General features: G+C 42.4%; 1 protein-coding gene and 1 long non-coding RNA gene across 2 annotated transcripts in view; one reads left to right on the forward strand and one right to left on the reverse strand.

The window, feature by feature from the left end:
- Positions 1-27,588, forward strand: part of LOC124038171 — an 86,050-nt gene that overhangs the window by 26,502 nt on the left and 31,960 nt on the right. The window lies entirely within an intron of this gene.
- The window catches only part of LOC124038170 (extracellular tyrosine-protein kinase PKDCC-like), a 33,165-nt gene continuing 18,168 nt past the window's right edge, over positions 12,592-27,588 (reverse strand). Inside the window, exons 4-7 of the mRNA XM_046353696.1 lie at positions 21,682-21,761; positions 19,712-19,819; positions 14,253-14,426; positions 12,592-13,169 (exon numbers count right to left, since the gene is read on the reverse strand). Of these exons, the coding sequence (XP_046209652.1) occupies positions 13,084-13,169; positions 14,253-14,426; positions 19,712-19,819; positions 21,682-21,761 (448 nt within the window). The 3' untranslated portion in view covers positions 12,592-13,083. The remainder of the gene's footprint in view (positions 13,170-14,252; positions 14,427-19,711; positions 19,820-21,681; positions 21,762-27,588) is intronic.

The following is a 27,588-nucleotide window of genomic DNA, read 5'->3' on the forward strand; positions in this document are numbered from 1 at the left end:
TTGAATGAATTGTCCGTAGAGCTCAGAGACAGGATTGTGTCGAGGCAGGATTGTGTCAAGGCACAGATCTGGGGAAGGGTACCAAAAAATGTCTGCAGCATTGAAGGTCCCCAAGAACACAGTGGCCTCCATAATTCTTAAATGGAAGTAGTTTGGAACCACGAAGACTCCTCCTAGAGCTGGCCGCCCGGTCAAGCTGAGTAATCGAAGGCCAATCATCTCTGCAGCATTCCACCAACCAGGCCTTTATGGTAGAGTGCTCAGACAGAAACCTCAGTAAAAGGCACATGACAAGTCACTTGGAGTTTGGTAAAAGGCAACTAAAGGACTCTCAGACCATGTTAAACAAGATTCTCTGGTCTGAGGAAACCAAGATTGAACTCTTTGACCTGAATGCCAAGTGTCACGTCTGGAGGAAACCTGGCACCATCCCTACGGTGAAGCATGGTGGTGGCAGCATCATGCTGTGAGAGGGTTTTTCAGCGGTAGGGACTGGGAGACTAGTCAGTAACGAGGGAAAGATGAACGGAGCAAAGTACAGAACCCTGAAGAAAACCTGTTCCAGAGCACTTAGGACCTCCTACTGGGGCGAAGGTTCACCTTCCAACAGGAAAAGCACACAGCCAAGACAACGCAGCAGTGGCTTCGGGACAAGTCTCTAAATGTCCTTGAGTGGCTCAGCCAGAGCCCGGACATGTACACGATTGAAAATCTCTGGAGAGACCTGAAAATAGCTGTGCAGTGACACTCCCCATCCAACCTAACAGAGCTTGAGAGGATCTGCAGAGAAGATTGGGAGAAACTCCCAAAATACAGGTGTGCCAAGCTTGTAGCGTCATACCCAAGAAGACTCAAGGCTGTAATCACTTCCAAAGGTGCTTCAGCAAAGTACTGAATAAAAGGTCTGAATACTTATGTAAATGTGATATTTATTTTTTTATTATATAGTTATTGCAACAAACAAAACATGTTTACTCAATTTTTGAATAAGGCTGTAAAGTAACAAAATGTGGAAAAAGTCAAGGGGTCTGAATACTTTCCGAATGCACTGTAGCTACTGAACCATGGGGCTGACAGTCATGACAAAATGAGCAAATACTGCAGGAACTCATCTTGGCTTCCACAACGCAGAACATTTAATCAAATGTAACACTGAGACCAATTGAGAAGCAGTAGCACTGCCCGTGCTGGAGTGAGATGTACAAAGCACAGTGCTGGCAAAGGAACCGGAGCCATGATAAGTTCCAGTATTTCTATATGTTGCCAGTATCAATGTTGAACAGAAGTTTGCCTGTGGTCGGCATGCAGGTAGCATAACATGAAAGGGAAGATGAAAAGCAGTGTTAGTTGTAGTGATTAAAACCAATATTCCATTGCAAGTCTTAAATTCTTGGAATGTATGAGAATCCGATTAACATGTGAGTGTCCATTAAACAAACAGAACTGAGAGAGGAACGGGATGGGACCCCTAAAAGCCATCATGTAGACCGCCTCTGGAATAGCATCTGTGTAAACCCAACAACATTGCAATAATGTGAAACTCAAACCTGTGCTACTGAAAGAGTAGAAACACTTTTTGATATGTTAGTTGCTGCTACGTAAGCCATGAAGTGTAGTGGTGAGATGGATTCCTGAAACCCTGCTATCGGACCATTAATAGAGGGAGGCTGCATTTGTTTGACTGAAATTGAGAATAGAAGGCATAGAACGCATACAGTACCAGTCAAAAGTTTGGACACACCTACTCATTCAAGGGATTTTATTTTATTTGACTATTTTCTATATTGTAGAATATTAGTAAAATCAAACATCAACACGATGAAATAATACATATGGAATCACACAAAAGTAACCTCAAAAGTGTTAAACAAATGTAAAAAATATATTTTAGATTTTAGATTCTTCTTAGATTCTTCAAAGTAGCCACCATTTGCCTTGATAACAGCTTTGCACACTCTTGGAATTCTCTTGGCATTCTCTCAACCAGCGTCACCTGGAATGCGTTTCCAACAAACCAACGTTTATTTGTCACGTGCGCCGAATACAACAGGTGGAGACCTTGCAGTGAAATGCTTACTTCCAGTCTTGAAGGAGTTCCCACATATGCTGAGCACTTGTTGGCTGATTTTCCTTCACTCTGCAAGCCCAACTCATCCCAAACCATCTCAATTGGGTTGAGGTCGGGTGATTGTAGAGGCCAGGCCATCTGATGCAGCACTCCATCAGTTCTGCCCACAAATTTTCTATGGGATTGAGTTCAGGGCTTTGTGATGGCCACTCCAATACCTTGACTTTGCTGTCCTTAAGCCATTTTGCCACAACTTTGGAAGTATGCTTGGGGTCATTGTCCATTTGGAAGACCCATTTGCGACCAAGCTTTAACTTCCTGACTGATGTCTTGAGAAATTGCTTCAATATATCCACATAATTTTCCTCCCTCATGATGCCATCTATTTTGTGAAGTGCATGGTTGGGATGGTGTTCTTTGGCTTGCAAGCTTCCCCCTTTTTCCTCCAAACATAACGATGGTCATTATGGCCAACAGTTATATCTTTGTTTCATCAGACCAGAGGACATTTCTCCAAAAGTACTATCTTTGTCCCCATGTGCAGTTGCAAACCGTAGTCTGGCTTTTTTATGGTGGTTTTGGAGCAGTGGCTTCTTCCTTGCTGAGCGGTCTTTCAGGTTGTGTCGATATAGGACTTGTTTTACTGTGGATATAAATACTTTTGTACCTGTTTCCTCCAGCATCTTCACAAGGTCCTTTGCTGTTGTTCTGGGATTGATTTGCACTTTTCACACCAAAGACAATTCATCTCTAGGAGACAGAACGCATCTCCTTCCTGAGCGGTATGACAGCTGCGTGGTCCTGTTGTGTTTAGACTTGCGTACTATTGTTTGTACAAATGAATGTGGTACCTTCAGGTGTTTTTGAAATTTCTCCCAAGGATGAACCAGACTTGTGGAGGTCAACAATGTAAACTTCTAACCCACTGGAATTGTGATACAGTGAATTATAAGTCAATAAATAATCTGTCTGTGAACAATTGTTGGAAAGATTACTTGTGTCATGCACAAGTAGATGTCCTAACAAATTTACCAAAACTATAGTTTGTTTACAAGACGTTTGTGGAGTGGTTGAAAAACAAGTTTTAATGACTCCAACCTAAGTGTATGTAAAGTTCTGACTTCAACTGTATTTGGGCTGCAATCTGAGGTGCAGTTACAATACAATACAATTCTGTACAAACGGTCCCTAACTACCCCACTGTGTCTCTCACAGCCTGTTTGAGTTCAGTGTGTACTGGCGGCTATCTATTGTTCCACAAACAACAGATGACTTAATAAACATGAGAGCAGTGAACCAAGCCTTGAAGAGTGAGCAGTCTCTAATTTATGTCGCAATGCTCAATCCCTCTCTGTCTTCTTCAAACTAAACACATCGCATTATTAGATTGCTCTCTGAAAGCCAATTACTATTTACTTTGTTCCTTTCACTAGTCTCCATAATCTGTTTCCTTCAACTAGGACTCCCTTCTTCCCAATACTCAAACAACATTCAGCTTTTATCCCTATTGCAAGGTTTAAAACAAAAAACAAACATGATAACTTTCTCCATATTGGAAGGCAATGTTTTTGACTTTAGTATACCTTCAAAAAGTTCATCTATATTATTATTACCAATCTCTATTGGATATTCACATTCTGATTCAATATTTATTAAATGTCAATTATTTTCAGATTCATATGTAATGCTTTGGAGGGATCAACATGTGTTAACTGGGTTGGCACAGTCCAAATATTGTCTACATGTGTGTGTACAGGTTGTATATCATTTTTATTTTTATATTCTTACTTCATCAGATCATCATAATAACCCATTTCACAAATATGATGTTACTTTATCTCTAGTAACCCATGATGCATTTGTGCAACATCACAAATTCTTCTTCTCCACCAGTGTTCTATTCACACATGGGTTTAAATATTCACTATTTAACAGCCTATTGGGAAATAGTTCTCTTCTTTCTCCGTACATTACGTTATACATCAAACTCCACTTCTGAGTTGTTTTATCCAAATTTCAATCAGCTTATTATCCTAATATCAATCTTTCAGCTTATTATCTAGTCCCCTGACAGTTCTCATTTACTCAATGTTTAATAGCTTAATTTCAATCCTCTTGTTATCCAAATTTCAATCAGCTTATTATCCCAATATCAATCTTTCAGCTTATTATCCCATATCTCACAATCACACAACTTTCACATCCACATTCACTTAGTACTATTCCTCATTACCACGTGCATCGTCAACGGTTTTCTCTTGTCATTACATTTACATTACATTACATGCTATGCACCATATGTATCGTCAACGGATCTCTTGCTATACATATAAATGACACCCCGTATTAAAAAATACCTTTTGTTATTTTTTTAGAGGCTGCAGACCACATAGACATTTCTTCTAAATGCCTACAGACAGCTATCAGTGGGACTTTCCATGGTACCGTTACGCCCTCGCTCTAGTTCTCATAAAACTAGTGAATGGCCTTCTCTCTATAAGACGATGGGTACATTTTAATGCATTAGTCGCCTTGATTATCTTTTTTTTTAATACAGATTCATTTAAATTGACTTACTGAAGTCAGGTACCGTCCCTCAATTGTTCGTGGATTACGTGTCTCCTCCTGTGCAGCTCACAGTAAGGGTCTGTCCTGGGTGGGTCTTGTTGTCTTTTGGTCAGACAGGAATTTCCCTCACGCTTCATAAAATGCGCCATCGGTTTACCTCGCAGACCCCCACCGCAAAGCTCCGCAGGCAGAATCAATCATTGACACCAAATTGTCATGGAAATTCTTACAAAGGGACACTCGAAGTCAATCTTAAATGAATCATTGTTTATTTTGTCTTGGTGTTTGACAGACACCTAGATAACGGTTGGAACCTCTGGAGACATTCCAATCAACTCAATGCACCATAGAACACATGTCAATCAGGAGCTCTGCCTGGGCAGTCCCAGCAGTTGTCTTATATATGGCTATACACAGACAAGTTATATTTGCCTTATTTAGCATAATTACTCATTACCGTTTAGTTTCATTCATGTGACGGACCAATACTGGTTCATCACATGTGACAGACCAATACCTCACAAGGCTTTTTCTCTCTAAGCTGAGACCTTGAAACTGAGATATATTTAGCAATTGGTTTATAGAACAGAACATAAATAGAACACAGAGATTAGTTATAAGAAAAGCACAAACATAAAATTTCCATTATAATGTCTTCACAATTATTCTACAATGTAGAAAGTAGTAAAAATTAAGAAAACCTCTTGAATGAGTAGGAGTCTCCAAGCTTTTTACTGGTACAGTATTTGATTATTCAAACAATAAAACATCATACAGAGAGAAGATGAGACATTAAACTGATGCAGAGTAGCACATCTCAGCCATGACATACCGTGACGGAGCATAAAACTAAATACAATATAGTACCGAACCCAGAAAACAGCAACCAACGGTGGCTACACATAACCACCAGTATATGTAAATAGCAAAACGTCACTACTGATACTGTTAAGAAGTACAGTTGAAGTCGGACGTTTACACTTAGGTTGGAGTCATTCAAACTAATTTATCAACCACTCCACAAAATTCTTTTAAACAAACTATAGTTTTTGTAAGTCGGTTAGGACATCTACTTTGTGCATGACACAAGTAATTTTTCCAACAATTGTTTACAGACTTACAGACACTTATAATTCACTGTATCATAATTCCTGTGGGTCAGAAGTTTACATACACTGAGTTGACTGTCTTTAAACAGCTCGGGAAATTCCATAAAATGATGTCATGGCTTTAGAAGCTCCTGATAGGCTAATTGACATCATTTGAGTCAATTGGAGGTGTACCTGTGGATGTATTTCAAGGCCTACCTTCAAACTCAGTGCTTGACATCATGTGGAAATCAAAAGAAATCAGCCAAGAAATCAGAAAAAACATTGTAGACCTCCACAAGTCTGGTTCACCCTTGGGAGCAATGTCAAAACGCCTGAAGGTACCACGTTCATCTGTACAAACAATAGTACGCAATATAAACACCAGCGGACCACACAGCTGTCATACCGCTCAGGAAGGAGACACGCTCTGTCTCCTAGAGATGAACGTACTTTGGTGCGAAAAGTGCAAATCAATCCCAGAACAACAGCAAAGGACCTTGTGGAGATGCTGGAGGAAACAGGTACAAACGTATCTATATCCACAGTAAAACAAGTCCTATATCGACATAACCTGAAAGGCCGCTCAGCAAAACCACCATAAAAAAAGCCAGACTACGGTTTGCAACTGCACATGGGGACAAAGATCATACTTCTTGGATAAATGTCCTCTGGTCTGATGAAACAAAAATAGAACTGTTTGGCCATAATGACCATCATTATGTTTGGAGGGAAATGGGGGAGGCTTGCAAACCGAAGAACAACGTCCCAACCGTGAAGCATGGGGGTGGCAGCATCATGTTGCGGGGGTGGTTTGCTGCAGGAGGGAATGGTGTACTTCACAAAATAGATGGCATCATGAAGAGGGAAAATTATGTGGATATATTGAAGCAACATCTCAAGAGATCCGTCAGGAAGTTAAAGCTTGGTCGTAAATGGGTCTTCCAAATAGACAATGAACCCAAGCATACTTCCAAAGTTGTGTCAAGGACACCAAAGTCAAGGTATTGGAGTTGCCATTGCAAAGCTGTGACTAGTTTCTTTATTTCTATGTTTTCTATTTCTTTGTGTTTGGCCGGGTGTGGTTCTTAATCAGAGGCAGCTGTCTATCGTTGTCTCTGATTGAGAATCATACTTAGGCAGATTTTCCCACCTGTGTTTTGTGTTTGCACCAGACAGAACTGTTTCATTTTGTTATTTTGTTTCAGTGTTCAGTTTGAATAAATAATCATGAACACGTACCACCCTGCGCTTTGGTCTTCTTCTTCAGACGAGCGTTATAGAAGCCCTGACCTCAATCCTATAGAACATTTCTCAAGCTCTGTCAGGAGGAATGGGCCAACATTCACCCAACTTATTGTGTGAAGCTTGTGGAAGGATACGTGAAATATTTGACCAAAGTTAACCAATTTAAAGTCAATGCTACCAAATACTAATTGAGTGTATGTAAACTTCTGACCCACTGGGAATGTGATGAAAGAAATAAAAACTGAAATAAATCATTCTCTCTACTATTATTCTGACATTTCACATTCTTAAAATGAAGTGGTGATCCTAACTGACCTAAGACAGACATTTTTGCTAGGATTAAATGTCAGGAATTATGAAAAACTGAGTTTAAATGTATTTGACTAAGGTGTATGTAAACTTCTGACTTCAACTGTAGGTGATGCATCTGCGGCATGCACAATAAGAGAAACAATGATCATCTACAACCTAGGTCTACAATAGATTGTACCTCAACTGTGGGCTTATGGCAATTTTAAATGCCAGTAAGCCATCAGAGAAGAATAGTTGACCTGATAACTAGAGAAATATGCCCCGTAGATTACTAGATTAGGTTTACAGACTACAGTTGTCTGGATTAGCTCTCTCGAAAAGAATGTGTCATTAAAGTGATACAACTCTTGGTCAGTGGGGAGATGTAGAAAACTAATGTCATATTGCTTTTTATTTTGTGATGTTATTAAAAACTGTATTTACCAAATACTGTAACTTGGAATGGATACCCCCTTTATCTGTCAAGTTTGCATCCAATACACGGTGCATAGGATATGAAAAATGATGAAGATATGTGTTAAGATAGGAATGTGATTTTAGAAGTCATACGAGATAATTATATCCTTTGCACAGTCACTAGCCACACCCCGAGTGAGGTCAGAAAAGCGTGTCAGTGTGATGGAACCACTCTTTTCGACCAGAGTGCTTAAAAGGACTGGCTAAGAATTAACATATCAGACCAGAATGACATGAGACCGTAGTCCACACGTTTGAAATGGTTGAAACTCTCAACCTCAACACAAAGTGACAAAAATTACCTTACCAGACCAGGATATCACCAGTCTGCAGCTAAATTGGTTTGGAACTTTGACTATCTACCCGGGGAAGAGGAGAAGAAAACTCTCCTCTCATACAATCACTGGTACGGCTAAGTAGCTGTTCTTAGGAAACAGCCCATTGGAGACTGGACAATGAAGAAGAAGTACATTGTGATCTTTGGTGGACAATCAAAGCATGTACAAGTAGCCCACAGGAAAGGCTCACCAAACCAACAGTCTTCTGGGAGGGCTCGTTCCGACAGAGAAAAGGTGAATGGCATTCAACACGTAAATACATTCTTTACTTCTCATTCCAAATGTGTGGCGGTTCGTGTGCAAGTTATGTGATTAATGTGAGGACAGTCCAATAATTTATCCTCTATAAATGTCCTTTTCTTTTCTCCACCCCTTCTCTATATGTGTAACAAGCCATCCTATCTTGTCAGTCTATTAGGGACCTTTGTCTCATGTAAATTTGTATGTGTATTCTGTGTTATTATTTAGTTAGCTAGTAAATAAATAATTAAACCAATTTGTGTAGTACTGAATAGTGCTCACGGCTGGGGTTTTTGCGGATCGAAGAAGGTTGCGACCATTCAGATGAGACTGGTAGGTGGTAATGATTAATAAGGGACTGTTGTCGATATATAACTTACATCGTATATATCTATATATCTAGTTTAATTCGGGAGATGGCAACTCGTTAAACAACTTCTTCCGTGGTGCCCCAAATCCTAATGAGTTCATTGTTACATGATTAATTTAATTGAGTAACAATTAAACATGTATTTAATCCATTAACTGTCACCAGATTAATGAAAGTCACAACAAAGTGGTTGTAGATTATGATTGGTGCGATGTCGCTGAAGCCAATACTCAAGTTCCCTGTCTCAACCTGCTGCACTTAATATAGTAATAGTAGTTTATTTCATTTTTACATTTAGGCCATACTTGGCAGCTAAAAGCTGAATTGCAGTACAGAAGTACACCAAAACAAAAATAATATTACATTGCTTTAAACGTAAAACAAACAAGCATCAAGTCTATATCTTCAGAGGGAGCCTGCGATTGGTGAAGGCATCTACCAGTATTTCTGCTAGCAGTCTACTTCGATGGTAGCCAAGTTGTATGGTAGGGACAAGGTTGGTGATGACAATGGTGGTGGTGATGGAGTTGGCTCACTTGATTTGTCCTCAGAGGTTGTTTTCATCATTCCTCAGCTCTCTGTAGCTACTGGACGATACCTCCACCAGCGACGTGTAGTACCCACTTGGGTGACGCTTCTTCTGCTGCCTATTCTGGAGCTTAAAACTCACCACACATACGTCCAATGTATAAAGTAATCCAATAAAAGGGAGCCCTCTTCCGTCTCCACACTGCAGGCCTCAAACTTTGGATGGTGAAACAAGAAGCTGGGTCAAGAATGTGTCTTTTGAATGCAAACAGGCAGCATGCTAGCTAACAAGCTAACTAACTAACTAAGCAAACCAACCTCCAATCATTTCTACAACTCCCATTTTGGATCAAAATGTTGAATTAGCAACGAAAATAAACAGATTTCAAATAACAAAACAAATAAACTAAAATCAACTAAATATGTACAATATTTACAGGACCTCTCAACATATGCTGTAACTCAAATAACACACACACAGATGTCTCACTTGCCACAAGGTTTTATTTTTTTTTCATATAAAAATAGCCATCTCATCATTATCATCAAAAAGTAACAATGACCAATGTACACAAAGTGTTAATGCTTTTGTAGAATTCACTTTTGATTCATTCTTTTCACAAGGAGTGCTTTCACTGAAAGCAATGTCTCTTTGATACTGTCTGTTGAATTACCGAAAGGTTAATGTCACATTTCCTTAGGAAATTAGAATAGAGCGAGATTACGTCCTGCTTTGTTCGCTCTAAACCCAGGGTCATATTCATTAGAGCAAATCGTAGCAAAGTTTCTGCAATGTAAAACAAAGATGAGTTTTTATTGGACAAGTTTGGGTAGGTCCTCCCCGTTTCAGTCAATTATCTTCCATTTGGTACCTAAAGAATACGACCCAGGAGTGGCACACACTCGCAATAAATACACCATAAAAATGTACGCTCTCAAGGAGGTCTCTACACTACATTAAATTTGGTCAACATGCAAAATCAACAATGACACAATATTCCAAACGAGTCCTTGATTTGTCGATATGAAAACAGTTTCTTCATTTCCATCAACATTGGATTGAAAAATAACATTTCATCTGATAACTCAGATGTAACAATCATCTGTGTTATAAGTGCAGATTCTTCATTCACTAAGATTGGGAATCAATCACACTTTCTGAGATGCTTATTGAAAGCGTAGAGAAACCCTGTTTGAAAAGAGAAAGTGCTGTGGGTCTAATACAAGACTGGGGGAGGGAAAGGAAACAGGTGTGGGGATAAGGGAGGAGGGAGAAAGTCTGAGTAACACTCAGCATTAGAGAATCTAAAAATAAAAGGGCTAAGGCTGAAACAACAGTCCTTTGCCAATACCTTTGTTTCAATCTGGACAAAAGCCTGAACGATGTATGAAGACGTACTATTTAAACATTTTTATTGGGGTAAACCTCTTATTTTTGGAATATGTTTGTCTCGGTGAGTACCTTTCCTAGTGTTCGATGGTTGGCTGAAGGTTTGTATAGACGTAGGCTTGAAACCGTCACAGACAACGATAAAACATGCTACAGTACCATACGGAGATCATTTTGAGCAGACTCCATGGGAAGGTACAAAAGTATGTGGACAGCCTTCAAATGAGTGTATTCGGCTATTTCAGCCACACCCATTGCCGACAGGTGTATAAAATCGAGCACACAGCCATGCGATCTCCATAGACAAACATTCACAGTAGAATGGCCCGTACTGAAGAGTTCAGTGACTTTCAACGTGGCACCGTCATAGGATGCCATCTTTTCATCAAGTCAGTTTATTACATTTCTGTCCTGCTAGAGCTGCCCTGGTCAACTGTAAGTGCTGTTATTGTGAAGTAGAAACGTCTAGGAGCACCAACAGCTCAGCCACGAAGTAGTAGGCCACACAAGCTCACAGAATGGGAACGCCGAGTGCTGAAGAGTGTACGCATAGAGCATCAAAATGTTGTCCTCGGTTGCAACACTCAATACTGAGTTCCAAACTGCCTCTGGAAGCAACATCCGCACAAGAACTGCTCATTGGGAGCTTCATGAAATGGGTGCCTAAGATCACCATGCCCCAATGTCAAGCGTCAGCTGGAGTGGTGTAACGCTCGCCACCATTGGACTCTGGAGCAGTGGAAACACATTCTGGAGTGATGAATCATGCTACACCATCTGGCAGTCCGATGGACGAATCTGAGTTAGGTATATGCCAGGAGAACGCTACCTGCCCGAATGCATAGTGCCAACTGTAAAGTTTGGTGGATAAGGAATAATGGTCTGGGGTTGTTTTTCATGGTTCGGGCTTGGCCCCATAAGCCAGATGTACACCGATTTAGCTGTCCCAGACAAGTTGTTGAGATCGGAGACAAAACCCTCATCCCTACAAAGGGGCGACGCTCGTTTAATATGAATGGGTCAGAGATGCAATCTGAGGGCTACTGATCTCTTTGAGCAAGTCCCAGACGTCCCCATATTTTCAAACATGTTTTTGATTTTATCGGCACAAAATCTGAAATGCTCTTCTTGTGTGAGATGTGCAATAAAATGTTTTGAGAACGGTGATGAGCAATAACGAACGAGAGCTCGCCAAAGAAGAAGCCAGTGAGATGATGCCGTTGTTTCGCATCACTCAGAATGTGTAGACTCTCGAGAAGGTGTGATGAATACTACTAGTATGCATTTGTACTTGCCTTTAATCAAAGTGTCAAATCGTTACAGCTGTGAAGTTCTAAAGCAATGTTATTACATTCAAAATGTTGGCTAGATATTTAAACTCTGTATGGAAAGCGTGAAAAGACTTGATGCTGCTTTGAGCCACAGCTCGTTGTAGCCACATTAAATCTATTTTTTTCCGCAAGACAATGTGGCATTGATAATCCTCAAGACCAAGTGAAGAATCTTATAGTGTGACCCACATCTGTGCCACATCATTTTGTGTGCGCACCACTACATTGGCAAGACAAAAAGAAAACTACAGGAAAGATGGTTGTTTAATGTGAGAGGTTTAGCGATGTTAGGACTTTGAAAGATGTGTAGTGTACACCCGGCTTTAGTTCCAGTGATTGGAAATCGTAACGCTACAGCATACATTGAATGACATTGTAGACGATTCTGTGCTTCCAACTTTGTGGCAAAAGTTTGGGGAAGGCCATTTCCTGTTTCAGCATGACAATGCCTCTGTGCACAAAGCGTGGTCCATACAGAAATGGTTTGTCGAGATTGGTGTGGAAGAACTTGATTGGCCTGCACAGAGCCCTGACCTCAACCCCATCGAACATCTTTGGGATGAATTGTAATGCCAACTGCGAGCCAGGACTAATAGCCCAACAGCTGTGCCCGACCTCACTAATACTCTTGTGGCTGAATGGAAGCAAGTCTCCACAGCAATTTTCCGACATCTAGTGGAAAGCCTTCCCAGAAGAGTGGAGGCTGTTATAGCAGCAAAGGGGGGACCAACTCCATATTAATACCAATGATTTTGATGAGCAGTTGTCCACATACTTTTGACAATGTAGTGTAGTTTAGGGGGCACAGGAGGGAAATCTCAGGCGTTCACTGTCACCCTTCTTAGCTAGGAGGGTAACCGCACTATACCCTGAGCTATAGCCTTGCACAACCCAACATTTCCTTCGGAGAATCATATGAAGAGCAATATTGTATAATTGTTCTCCAAGTTATATTATTGCACTTCAGTGTTAGCTGGTTTGGGCTTCTCTATGCCCCATGGAGGGTGTTGTCTAGGATCCATCTTCAACTCCCTCTGTCCGACCCATCCAATGGGGTGACTCACTAAGCCGTGAGGGCATGCCCCAGGAGCAGGTTAGCCAATCAGAGCGAGTTTTGGCAGTTAAGTCTCGTCCCCCTCCATTGATTCAGCTGCCCACTCTGACGTAGGTGACCCGTCCCTTGGCAGAGCTCAGACTGGCAGTGCCCGTCTTGAAGAATACAAGTTGGTGACCTGGGGACAGAGAAGAAGAAGAAAAAATGTCAATAAATGTGAATAAAAAGTAGAAAAGTAGGAGAGACCGTAAGAGGAAGACATTGTGTTAAATGAGCTGAATGTACCCTAGCAAATGCGTACCTTCTACAATGTATTACCTGTTAATTGCATGAATGCCATGACAATCGTACAACGGCAGAAATTGCAAAAAAATTGAAAGAGACTGAAAAGAAAGAACTGCGGTGTGTAGAGATAGTAGAGACAGAGAGAGATACTGTGATGGGTGAGAGGAGGACGAAGAGTGAAGAGAAGGAATATGAAAGTGCTGTGGGTCTAGACGTGCCTGGTTCAATAAATAGTGATTTCCATGCTGATGTGATCCTCTCAGCCTAAGTTCTAATGAAGTGTGTGTGTGTGTGCCACCTACTAGAAAGGAGGGGTTAGTGATGAGAGACGACGGTACTGAAGGCCCTGCCTCTGTTTGATCAGAGAGACGTCTGACAACGCTGGGTACTTTACCTCCCACACACACACACACACACACAGTGTACTTTATGAACAAAACACACAGACACACACAGGCAGCCACACGAATGCAACCCACACATTGTCTTCAACCATACAATAATAACCCGCCTGGATTTTAACCTTCCCAAGTTCTCTCATGTCAACCCGCTCCTCCGAACACTCCATTGGCTTCCAGTCGAAGCTCGCATCCAACTCTGTTCGGCCACCTCAGGTCTCTTGGCCCTCCCACAACTACAGGAGGGCAGCTCCCACTTATCCCAGTCCAAGCTATTCTCTGTCCTGGCACCCCAATTGTGGAACCAGCTTCCCCCTGAAGCAAGTACAGAGTCCCTGCCCATCTTCCGAAATCCCCCTCCCCCTCACCTCAATCACCCTCCCCCGAACAAATATCAATAATAATTATCCCTTGTAGCTCTGACTCTCCTGATAGCTATGTTATTAAGGAAAAATGTACTTTCTATGGCTGTGATATGTGGTTGTCCCACCTAGCTATCTTAAGATGAATGCACTAACTGTAAGTCGCTCTGGATAAGAGTGTCTGCTAAATGACTGAAATGTAAATTTAACTCTTACCTGTCCAGGTGGTCTGATTGGTCACTACAAATGCTTGGCACTGGGCATGGCGCTCACACACACCAATAGCCTCTGTGATGCTGAAGACTGATAGCAGACATCCATCGTGCTGATAGGATGGCCAGCAGCGGTAGTTCTCCTCAGGAATAGAGGCATCCACCACATGCTTATAGTCTGGAGAAGACAAGGAGAGAAGTAATTTAGTTAGCAAGGAAGGGTGTGTGTGTTTGTGCGTGTGGGTGCGTGCATATTTGTCACTGGCTGGGAGAGATGCACTGAGGGTCCTGTACACGTGTAATGAGGTAGCTCATTGTGTGAGGGAAAGGGAAGGGGGATACCTAGTCAGTTGTACAACTGAATGCCTTCAATTGAAATGTGTCTTCTGCATTTAACCCAACCCCTCTGAATCAGAGAATACTGTACCCATCACTCCTAAATCTTTAATGGGACCCCCCCCCCGCCAAACTTCTCCCTCCAACTAATTTTATACTTTGAAATAAAAGGTGATTCATAAACAAATGAGATTGCATTAGAGTGTTAGCAGTTGCAATTTAAATGTACATTTACTATGCCAATAATTACTATATCAAATTACAGAGTGAATGACAAAATGCTCATCAGTGTTTTAACCAGATCCAGTGTTCCACTAAGGATCCACTACCATAATGAGTGTGTTCGATGGACATTTAATAAAAGCAAAACAGAAATCGAAAAATACAAAATAAATCAAATTAAATACGTTTGCTTTGCCAAGGCTCATATCAAAATACTGCTTCTAGCCAATAGCATGTCTGTTGTAGAAAATATAATAGTCTGTTTTGTGTCCTGGGTTTTATGCTCAGTAGAGCAAGCCTCATTTCTCAGAGTGTTCTCAAGTGGAACAATAACTCCATAGATATGCTGTACAACCACAGTACGTTACTGATTAAGCCTGACCAGACATGGTTAGCTGGATCCGATGTGGAAAATAGAATCTTGAGTGCATGGCTACCCAACGTCGTTGCAACTAACCATATACAAGTATCAATAAGTCGTTTGAATGGTCAGACTTTTGAATTTCAACAATGAATTTCAACATTCCAAACATGCTCAATGGGTGACATGTCAGGTGAGTAATACAGGCCATGGAAGAACTGGGACATTTTCAGCTTCTATTGTGTACAGATCCTTGCCTGCCCATACCATAACCCCAACACCCCCTTGGGGCAAACCGCTCGCCCACACAACAACATTGGGTGCTTGACTGCTGTTGTTATGACAGAACACTCGGATCAACCCTTAAAGAAATGGGTGGGCTAAAGCTTAAGAGGGTGTGAATGATGCTGAATGGATGTAGACAAAGAAGAACTCTCCAGTAGGTGTACCAACACATTCAAAGGCCATTTCCTCAAAAGTGAGGTTTCAGGTTTATCAACATTCAAAGCAGAATTACTTTCACATTGTTCTTCACCTGTAGTGTATGATATAGCATTTTCTAGCTCCGAGTCTATACTTTTATCAAATATAAAAAACAACATTTCAAATGTTGCTTCCTAAGACTGAATCGAGACGGTCAGTCACATATGCTGAGCACTTGTTGGATGCTTTTCCAACTCATCCCAAACCATCTCAATTGGGTTGAGGTTGGGGGATTGTTGAGGCCAGGTCATCTGATGCAGCACTCCATCACTCTCCTGTTTGGTCAAAGAGCCCTTACACATTCTGGAGGTGTGTTTTGGGTCCTTATCCTGTTGGGGGAAAAAAATGATAGTCCCACTAAACACAAACCAGATGGGATGGAGTACTGCTGCAGAATGCTGTGGTAGCCATGCTGGTTAAGTGTGCCTTGAATTTTAAATAAATCACAGACAGTGTCACCAGCAAAGCACCCCCACACCATCACTCCTCAATGCTTCACGGTGGGAACCACACATGTGGAGATCATCCGTTCACCTACTCTGCATCTCACAAAGACATGGGAGGTTGGAAATAAAAATGTCAAATTTGGACTCATCAGACCAAAGGACAGACTTCAGTCCAATGTCTTTTGCTCGTGTTTATTGGCCGAAGCACGTCTCTTCCCATTATTGGAGTCCTTTACTAGAGGTTTCTTTGTAGCAATTTGACCATGTAGGCCTGATTCATGCAGTCTCCTCTGAACAGTTGACGTTGAGACGTGTCTCTTAACTCTGTGAAGGATTTATTTGGGCTGCAATTTCTGAGGCTGGTAACTCTAATTAACTTATCCTCTGCAGCAGAGGTAACTCTGGGTCTGACTTTACTGTTGCAGTCCCCATGAGAGACAGTTTCATCATAGCGCTTGATGGTTTTGGCGACTGCACTTGAAGAAACTTTCAAAGTTCTTGGAATTTTCCGGATTGACTGACCTTGTCTTAAAGTAATGATGAACTCTCGTTTCTCTTTGCTTATTTGAGCAGTTCTTGCCATAATATGGACTTTTTTAATATGGAGCTATTTTCTGTATACCACCCCTACCTTGTTATTAACACAACTGATTGGCTCAAATGCATTAAGAAGGAAAGAAATTCCACAAATTAACTTTGAACAATGCACACCTGTTCATTGAAATGCATTTCAGGTGACTAGCTCATGAAGCTGGTTGAGAGAATGCCAAGTGTGTGCAAAGCTGTCATCAAGGCAAACGGTGGCGACTTTGAAGAATCTCAAATATATTTAGATCTGTTTAACACTTTTTTAGTTACTACATGATTCCATACGTGTTATTTCATAGATTTAATGTCTTCGCTATTATTCTACAATGTAGAACATAGTAAAAATAAAGAAAAACCCTCCAAACTTTTGACTGGTACTGTATCTGCATGATAATGAGCCTATGTGTCCCCATTCAGGAAACTTTGCATATGTTGCAAGTCACGACTTCACAGGAGAGCCGTTTGAACGTAAAAATAATTTTTTGGCAGATATGCCATCACGAACATGTGAACTTTCATGTGCCTTAATAACAAACTTGTATGCCATCTGTAAATATGAAGAAAAAAAAAATGTTAAATTATGAGCCTTGTTGGTTAAGCCAAAGAAAAAGCCAGAGTGGGCTGGACATGCAGAAAATGAGTTTGGATTGGTCTGCCATATTGAAGGCGTATGTCTAATTGAGCTCGTCAGTCTGTGTTGGTAATAAGTGTTGCGGTGGTTCATTTTTTACCTAGCTAGCTAGCTATATGTCTTAAGCTAAAGTGTACTGTTAACTAGCTAGCTAACGTTAGCTGGCTGGCTCCCAAGCGGACATTATTATTCATTTCCCAGAGCTGTTCGCGTTTCTAGTTAGAGCCTAATGTTAGGCAGTGTTGGCACTTTGTTAATGGTTGTTTAGCTAGCTAACGTTAGCTGGCTGGCTCATTAGCTAACATTATGTGACGCGTGTACATCACCCATGGAATATGGCCGGTGTCAGTAAACGTCTGCAAAAAAAGCACAATGTAATTGTTGCCAGCAGAGCTGGTTAGGCTGTTTTCATGTTATCCAGAGGTATACAAATCATGGGCCAGAGCGTCGTGTGCACCCCGAGAGCGAAACAAGATGGGTGGGCCTAAAGCTTAAGAGGGTGTGAACGATGCTGAATTGGTGTAGTCAAAGAAGAGCTCTTCACTAGATACCAACATGTTCAAAGGTGATTTTCTCAAAAGTGAGTTTACAAGTTGATCAACTTTCAAAGCAGAATTACTTTCCCATTGTTCCACAAATGCAGTGTATGATATAGCATTTTGTGGTCTCTACATTTATCCAATGTAAAAAACACCATTTCACATTTTGCTACATAAGACCGAATCCAGGTGGTGAGTCACATGTGTGTGAAAGAGATGAAAGAGATGTTTCAGTAGCCAGTAGGTTGTGTTTTTAAATGAGACAGAAACATATACCATCTACATGAAGCAGTGTAAGCGTCTGTACTTATCCTGCACAATCAGGATCCAGTTGTCCTATGGTCTGTGGGTTTAACTAAGCTTCACAGGACTGTGACAATGGGGCCAGATCAGAAGAGGGCAGCTTCAAAGCAAGTCCCCACCCCCCTTTAAAAGCCTTCCAGCCCGTGAATCATTGAGTCCGTTTTTCTCTTTCTCTGTTACTTAATCTCTTTCGTCGTCTTGGAATCTAGTACTTTTAACATTTCCATACTACTCTTTTTGGTGTTGGAATAAGGAAGACATCACAACACTGCTCTCTCTCTCTTTCTCAGTCACTCTCCCCCTCAATCTCTATCCTTCCACCCTCATATATATATATATATATATATATATCAGGCATGACACTTATATATATATATATATATAAGTGTCATGCCTGGCTGGGCCAGGAGTAGTCCTGGTGATTTACAGGAAAGGTTTACACACCTGTTTGAAGAGGAAGAAAGATGGCAGGAGGCGAGCAGGACAGAAAGTCTTTGTGTGCGACCTCTTCAAGATTTACTGTGTGGAAGCACACACACACGCATGCATGCGTGGCAGCAGACAGCAGTGCTCCGTGTAGTAAATAACTACAACTATTAGACGCTTTATGGCTGTAATTAATGCTTTATGGAGTGCTCGCTTTCTCTAAATGCAGAACTTAAAAGCTTCTAGAAATGGCATGATGGGGAGAGAAAACAAGGAGAGCAGGGGAGGAGGAGGAGGGCTGAAGGGAAGCATGCACAGGAGTGTAATCCCGGAAAAGAAAAGCACATGACGCAAGGCCACATTCCACAAGGAAGCCCTGCATGGGCGAACACTGGCCACTGAGATTGACCCTACCAGTGTTCCTGTGTGATCGTGCTGTTCTGTGTCAGTGAGAGAGGAGCTCAGGTTGGAGACTGGAGAGTGAGAGGCCTACTGGAGCACCAGTGTCTTTGTAAAGGTTAAGCAGACACTGTGTTCGGCCCTTTGGGCTGTGAGCACTCATCAGTCAATAACTGTCTGGGTTTACTTTACACTGCCAATGGAGCGAGGAGACACTGAGGGAGGCCAGGAAGGAAGAGAGAAAGAACATGTGAAAGTAAAAGATGACGAGCAAGGGGCACCAAGTGAATGTAAGACAGTGACAACAGAATCCTCCAGAATGGAATGGAAAAAGGTGAAAGGATACAGAAGGAAAGCTGTTCAGCAAAGACGAGAAGGAGACAGACAGTGAGAGAGCAAGCTCACACTCACCCCTCTCCTCCCAATGCACCATGCAATTAGTAGACCTGTCAGTCTCTCCCATCCCTTATTGAGTTCCCTCCCGTTATATACATTTTCATATTTTTAATCTCATTACTATTATTTGTCCAGAGTATATCTGATCATGGCCCTGTCTCTCTCTCCCCACCTCAATCCCCTGGGCACACACACACATCTGTTTATGTATCCATCCGGGTGGACCAAACATTTGAATCCCATTCAAAATCCTATTTTCCCTAACCCCTAACCCTTAATCTAATCTAACCTGAACCTGTTTGTGTGTGCGCGCGCGCGCGTGTGCAAATTTACCTGTTATGTGTGTCTGTGTGCTGTTCTGCAGGTAAAATCCATTTCTGTACAGGTGCAATACTTTCTCCAACTGAAGCAGCGTCTCATCTATCCCCCATATCAGCTCTCCTGAAACCAACACAGGAAGTAACATTCAGATAGTGCAACACGGTTTCAACTCTACACGTCAAACCAAATTCCACAGAACAAAGGTTAGGACTTATTATTATAGCGACATTAAAGGATACCATTCAACCAAATCTGTGAGGAACAAAAATGGTGTACAATGGCACAGACAAAAGAGGCCCAGCTCAGTCTTTGAACATGGATCAAGGGACATGGGGCAGTGTCTGTGTTTGCTTCCCTTAAAGTAGACACTGATCGGAGGTCGTTAAGCTCTCTGTCTGACTAGGAGAGGTAGGATCACCTGACCCATCCCCCAGTTCGTACACACACGCACAAACACACACAGACGTGCACATACACTAACACACGCACACACAGCCCGCCCACGAGGCTTGCATCTTCACGGCCTGTCGTGTCCCAGTAAAACAGATCTCAAACACCCGGCTGACATACCAGCACTCTGATGAGAAGCCCGATAAGAGGGAGAGGAGTGAGGAAAAGGAAAGAGAGAGCAAAAGGGATGAATATGAGAGAGAGAGAGAGAGAGAGTGTGAGTGAGTGAGATCCATCTCAGGCATATAACATGGATAGCACTGAGCCAGTGTATGTATAGTGGTAGCTGGTAGCTTCGTATCTTAGCAAAACTGTAACTAGTGAGAATCAGAGAGAGGGCACCCACACCCACTGGGCACAACCTGGTTGAATCAACGTTGTTTCAACATAATTTCAACAAAATGTTATGACATTGAATCAATGTGGAAAACTGATTGGATTTGCAAAAAGTCATCACCATACAGACATCTCAGGATTTCTTGTCTCTTTTTCACCCAACTTTTAACCTAAATCCAGTGACATGGTTGAAAGTTTTGTTGATTCACTTCGAATTCAAGTTAGTTGACAACTTAATGAAATGTACACTTTCGTTCAAAAGTTTGGGGTCACTTAGAAATGTCCTTGTTTTTTAAAGAAAAGCACATTTTTGATCATCGAAATGATCATAAATACAGTGTAGACATTGTTTATGTTGAAAATGACTATTGTAGATGGAAACGGATGATTCTTTATGGAATATCTACATAGGCGTACAGAGGCCCATTATCAGCAACCATCACTCCTGTGTTCCAATGGCACGTTGTGTTAGCTAATCCAGGTTTATCTTTTTAAATGGCTAATTGATCATTAGAAAACCCTTTTGCAATTATGTTAGCACAGCTGAAAACTGTTGTGCTAATTAAAGAAGAAATAAAACTGGCCTTTAGACTAGTTGAGTATCTGGAGCATCAGATACTACTCCCTTCCTGTGAACAGCGTTGTACAAGATCTTCAGTTTCTTGGCAATTTCTCATATGGAATAGCCTTCATTTCTCAGAACCAAAATAGACTAATGTGTTTCAAAAGAAAATGATTTGTTTCTGGCCATTTTGATCCTGTAATCGAACCCACAAATGCTGATGCTCCAGATACTCAACTAGTCTAATGAAGGCCAGTTTTATTGCTTCTTTAAATCACCACGTTTTCAGCTGTGCTAACAGAATTGCTAAATTATTTTCGAATGAAAAATAATACACTTGGATTAGCTAACACAACGTGCCATTGGAACACAGGAGTGATGGTTGCTGATAATGGGCCTCTGTACGCCTATAAGAGATATTCGTTTTTATTTATTTAAATAAGCCATTTCCAGCTACAATAGTCATTTACATAACATTAACAATAACATTAACAATGTCTACACTGTATTTATGATCATTTTGATGTCATTTTAATTGACATAATTGACCTAAGTGACCCCAAACTTTTGAACGTTAGTTTATATTTTTAAAAATGTGACATTGAACTGACATCTGTCCCCAGTGGGCACTCACCTGTGGCGTTGACTATCTTGTCCAGTAGGGGTCTTAGAGTGGGTGGGGCACTGTGAGGCAGCAAGTATGTAAAGAAGAACCTGGAAATTTAAATCAACACCGGAGTTTCAAACAAAATAGCTGTATTATTTGGCTTCTGTTCATCTTATTAGTCATAAAGATATTGGTTTGTTTTGTGTATAATTTGTCCTCCGACAAATTAAAGATAAGTTTCGGTGTTCTTCAAGGATTCATTCTAGGACCACTAATGTTTTCACTATATATGCTACCTCTTATGATGTCATTTGGAAACACAATGTCAACTTTGACTGCTATGAGGGTGATATACAGCTGTACATTTCGATGAAACATGGTGAAGCCTCAAAATTGCCTACCCTGGGAAGTGGACGGCGGATAGTTTTCTACTTTTAGACTCGGACAGAGATGCTAGTTTTAGGTTCCAATAAAGAGAGCATGGCGCTTGTAACGCCAGAGTAGTGGGTTCGATCCCCGGGACCACCCATGCACACATGACTGTAAGTCGCTTTGGATAAAAGCGTCTGCTAAATGGCATATATTATTATTAGATCTGTTGTCGGATCTGACAATGAATCTCCAAAGGTGTGTAGTCGTCTCAAATACATTTGTGAAGGACCTCGGTCTTACTTTGGACCTTTATCGATCTTTTGATTAACATAACAAAAATATTTTAATTTTCAGCTTTTTTACGTCTTTGTAACATTGCAAAAATCAGAAACCTTTTGTCAAAAAATCATGCAGAAAAACTATTCCATTCTTTTGTCACTTTAAGATTAGACTACTGCAATGCCATACTCTCTGGCTACCTGGATAAGGCACAAAATAAACTTCAGCTAGTGTAAAATATGTCTGCTAGAATTTTGACTATAACCACGTTTTTTTTATATATAAAAATATATATATATATATTATTCCAGTGCTAGCCACTGGCTCCCTGTTAAAGTCCCCATGCAGTTGTCTTAATCATCACTGTATTTCTAATAAATCACTGTGTGTTTATTTCATTAAAACACTAACTCCAAATATACAAATATGCTTCTTTCAGTCAAATGACCTAGTGGCATGGGTGGAATGATTACTATCTTTCAGTATTCATAAACATAAAAAAAGTCAGTGTTTCTTTATATTTCAGTATTCTGTGACATAGTGTAATATTGGGATGCAATCTCAAAATGTAATACATTTCAACTCTATATCTGACATTTTTATTTTTTAAAGCCCATAACCATGTGTGTGAGGTGTATACTTTTGTTTCAAATTAGATTTCTTTAAGACTACCAAGTAGTAAAAGGTTATCATTTATTTCCCGAGCCTCCTTTTGCCATTGAAATGCTTGGTCTAACCGTTTGCGTGTTGATACAAATGTTAAATATATTTACAGACACAGCCCTGATTGGCGGATAGGATCATCCAGACTCTAGAGCAGGGGTCGGCAACAGGCCAAAACTGACCGCAAGTTGTTTTTTGAGGCCCTCAAGTTTTTGTAAATAACATGTTTTAAAAAATCACCTGGAATTCAACTAAAAATGTATTTGTCACGCCCTGGTCGAAGTATTTTGTATTTATTTTCATGTATTGGGTCAGGCCAGGGTGTGGCATGGGGTTTTTGTATTGTGGTGTGTTTGTCTTGGGGATTTTGGTGGTGGTATTGGGATTGTAGCTTAGTGGGTTATCTAGCAAAGTCTATGGCTGTCTGGAGTGGTTCTCAATCAGAGGCAGGTGTTTATCGTTGTCTCTGATTGGGAACCATATTTATGCAGCCATATTCTTTGAGTTTGTCGTGGGTGATTGTCCTTAGTGTCTTTGTTCCTGTCGCTGTATTAGTTGACAAGTATAGGCTGTTTCGGTTTTCGTTACGTTTATTGTTTTGTAGTGTTTGTGTTATTTCGTGTTTACGTTTGTTTGATTAAATATGGATTGCAATCTACACGCTGCGTTTTGGTCCGACTCTCCTTCACCACACCTAGAAAACCGTTACAGTATTTAATTTAAATCTGTTCACCAAGTATTCCGACAAATAAAAAAAGAAATACAGTGCCCTCAGTAATTATTGGGACAGTAAGCATTTGTTCTTCTTTTGGCTCTATACTTCAAAACTTTGAATTTGAAATCAAACAATGACTATGAGGTTAAAGTGCAGATTGTCAGCTTACATTTGAGTGAAATTACAGTACTTTTTGTACATAGTCCACCCCCCATTTTATATCTTACATTTACATTTACATTTAAGTCATTTAGCAGACGCTCTTATCCAGAGCGACTTACAAATTGGTGCATTCACCTTATGACATCCAGTGGAACAGTCACTTTACAATAGTGCATCTAAATCTTAAAGAGGGGGGGGTGAGGGAATACTTATCCTATCCTAGGTATTCCTTAAAGAGGTGGGGTTTCAGGTGTCTCCGGAAGGTGGTGATTGACTTCGCTGTCCTGGCGTCGTGAGGGAGTTTGTTCCACCATTGGGGGGCCAGAGCAGCGAACAGTTTTGACTGGGCTGAGCGGGAGCTGTACTTCCTCAGTGGTAGGGAGGCGAGCAGGCCAGAGGTGGATGAACGCAGTGCCCTTGTTTGGGTGTAGGGCCTGATCAGAGCCTGGAGGTACTGAGGTGCCGTTCCCCTCACAGCTCCGTAGGCAAGCACCATGGTCTTGTAGCGGATGCGAGCTTCAACTGGAAGCCAGTGGAGAGAACGGAGGAGCGGGGTGACGTGAGAGAACTTGGGAAGGTTGAACACCAGACGGGCTGCGGCGTTCTGGATGAGTTGAAGGGGTTTAATGGCACAGGCAGGGAGCCCAGCCAACAGCGAGTTGCAGTAATCCAGACGGGAGATGACAAGTGCCTGGATTAGGACCTGCGCCGCTTCCTGTGTGAGGCAGGGTCGTACTCTGCGGATGTTGTAGAGCATGAACCTACAGGAACGGGCCACCGCCTTGATGTTGGTTGAGAACGACAGGGTGTTGTCCAGGATCACACCAAGGTTCTTAGCGCTCTGGGAGGAGGACACAATGGAGTTGTCAACCGTGATGGCGAGATCATGGAACGGGCAGTCCTTCCCGGGAGGAAGAGCAGCTCCGTCTTGCCGAGGTTCAGCTTGAGGTGGTGATCCGTCATCCACACTGATATGTCTGCCAGACATGCAGAGATGCGATTCGCCACCTGGTCATCAGAAGGGGGAAAGGAGAAGATTAGTTGTGTGTCGTCTGCATAGCAATGATAGGAGAGATCATGTGAGGTTATGACAGAGCCAAGTGACTTGGTGTATAGCGAGAATAGGAGAGGGCCTAGAACAGAGCCCTGGGGACACCAGTGGTGAGAGCGCGTGGTGAGGAGACAGATTCTCGCCACGCCACCTGGTAGGAGCGACCTGTCAGGTAGGACGCAATCCAAGCGTGGGCCGCGCCGGAGATGCCCAACTCGGAGAGGGTGGAGAGGAGGATCTGATGGTTCACAGTATCGAAGGCAGCCGATAGATCTAGAAGGATGAGAGCAGAGGAGAGAGAGTTAGCTTTAGCAGTGCGGAGCGCCTCCGTGATACAGAGGAGAGCAGTCTCAGTTGAATGACTAGTCTTGAAACCTGACTGATTTGGATCAAGAAGGTCATTCAGAGAGAGATAGCGGAGAGCTGGCCAAGGACGGCACGTTCAAGAGTTTTGGAGAGAAAAGAAAGAAGGGATACTGGTCTGTAATTGTTGACATCGGAGGGATCGAGTGTAGGTTTTTTCAGAAGGGGTGCAACTCTCGCTCTCTTGAAGACGGAAGGGACGTAGCCAGCGGTCAGGGATGAGTTGATGAGCGAGGTGAGGTAAGGGAGAAGGTCTCCGGAAATGGTCTGGAGAAGAGGGGAGGGGATAGGGTCAAGCGGGCAGGTTGTTGGGCGGCCGGCCGTCACAAGACGCGAGATTTCATCTGGAGAGAGAGGGGAGAAAGAGGTCAGAGTACAGGGTAGGGCAGTGTGAGCAGAACCAGCGGTGTCGTTTGACTTAGCAAACGAGGATCGGATGTCGTCGATCTTCTTTTCAAAATGGTTGACGAAGTCGTCTGCAGAGAGGGAGGAGGGGGGGGGGAGGATTCAGGAGGGAGGAGAAGGTGGCAAAGAGCTTCCTAGGGTTAGAGGCAGATGCTTGGAATTTAGCGTGGTAGAAAGTGGCTTTAGCAGCAGAGACAGAGGAGGAAAATGTAGAGAGGAGGGAGTGAAAGGATGCCAGGTCCGCAGGGAGGCGAGTTTTCCTCCATTTCCGCTCGGCTGCCCGGAGCCCTGTTCTGTGAGCTCGCAATGAGTCATCGAGCCACGGAGCGGGAGGGGAGGACCGAGCCGGCCTGGAGGATAGGGGACATAGAGAGTCAAAGGATGCAGAGAGGGAGGAGAGGAGGGTTGAGGAGGCAGAATCAGGAGATAGGTTGGAGAAGGTTTGAGCGGAGGGAAGAGATGATAGGATGGAAGAGGAGTAGCGGGGGAGAGAGAACGAAGGTTGGGACGGCGCGATACCATCCGAGTAGGGGCAGTGTGGGAGGTGTTGGATGAGAGCGAGAGGGAAAAGGATACAAGGTAGTGGTCGGAGACTTGGAGGGGAGTTGCAATGAGGTTAGTGGAAGAACAGCATCTAGTAAAGATGAGGTCGAGCGTATTGCCTGCCTTGTGAGTAGGGGGGGAGGGTGAGAGGGTGAGGTCAAAAGAGGAGAGGAGTGGAAAGAAGGAGGCAGAGAGGAATGAGTCAAAGGTAGACGTGGGGAGGTTAAAGTCGCCCAGAACTGTGAGAGGTGAGCCGTCCTCAGGAAAGGAGCTTATCAAGGCATCAAGCTCATTGATGAACTCTCCGAGGGAACCTGGAGGGCGATAAATGATAAGGATGTTAAGCTTGAAAGGGCTGGTAACTGTGACAGCATGGAATTCAAAGGAGGCGATAGACAGATGGGTAAGGGGAGAAAGAGAGAATGACCACTTGGGAGAGATGAGGATCCCGGTGCCACCACCCCGCTGACCAGAAGCTCTCGGGGTGTGCGAGAACACGTGGGCGGACGAAGAGAGAGCAGTAGGAGTAGCAGTGTTGTCTGTGGTGATCCATGTTTCCGTTAGTGCCAAGAAGTCGAGGGACTGGAGGGAGGCATAGGCTGAGATGAACTCTGCCTTGTTGACCGCAGATCGGCAGTTCCAGAGGCTACCGGAGACCTGGAACTCCACGTGGGTCGTGCGCGCTGGGACCACCAGATTAGGGTGGCCGCGGCCACGCGGTGTGGAGCGTTTGTATGGTCTGTGCAGAGAGGAGAGAACAGGGATAAACAGACACATAGTTGACAGGCTACAGAAGAGGCTACGCTAATGCAAAGGAGATTGGAATGACAAGTGGACTACACGTCTCGAATGTTCAGAAAGTTAAGCTACGTAGCAAGAATCTTATTGACTAAAATGATTAAAATGATACAGTACTGCTGAGTTTTTGTTGGAAAGTAAGGGGTTAACACTGAATATAAAAAAGATCCAATCAGGATTTTTCTTTGCTGGGCTCTGGGGAGATAAATCTAGCTTGCTAAATCAGCCATTGGCTCAGCCATCAGAAACTAGATGAAGGCGTCTGTCATTCAACTGTATTAGATGATGCTACCACCCCTGTGCTTCACAGTTGGGATGGTGTACTTGGTTGGGATGGTGTTCCTCCCCTTTTTCCTCGAAACATAACGATGGTCATTATGGCCAAACAGTTATATTTTTGTTTTATCAGACCAGAGGATTTCTCCAAAAGGTATGATCTTTGTCCCCATGTGCAGTTGCAAACCATAGTCTGGCATTTTTATGACGGTTTTGGAGCAGTGGCTTCTTCCTTGCTGAGTGGCCTTTCAGGTTATGTCGATATAGGACTTGTTTTACTGTGGATATAGATACTTTTGTACCTGTT

This window comes from Oncorhynchus gorbuscha, linkage group LG06, assembly GCF_021184085.1.
Source record: "Oncorhynchus gorbuscha isolate QuinsamMale2020 ecotype Even-year linkage group LG06, OgorEven_v1.0, whole genome shotgun sequence".
Classification (NCBI taxonomy): domain Eukaryota; kingdom Metazoa; phylum Chordata; class Actinopteri; order Salmoniformes; family Salmonidae; genus Oncorhynchus; species Oncorhynchus gorbuscha.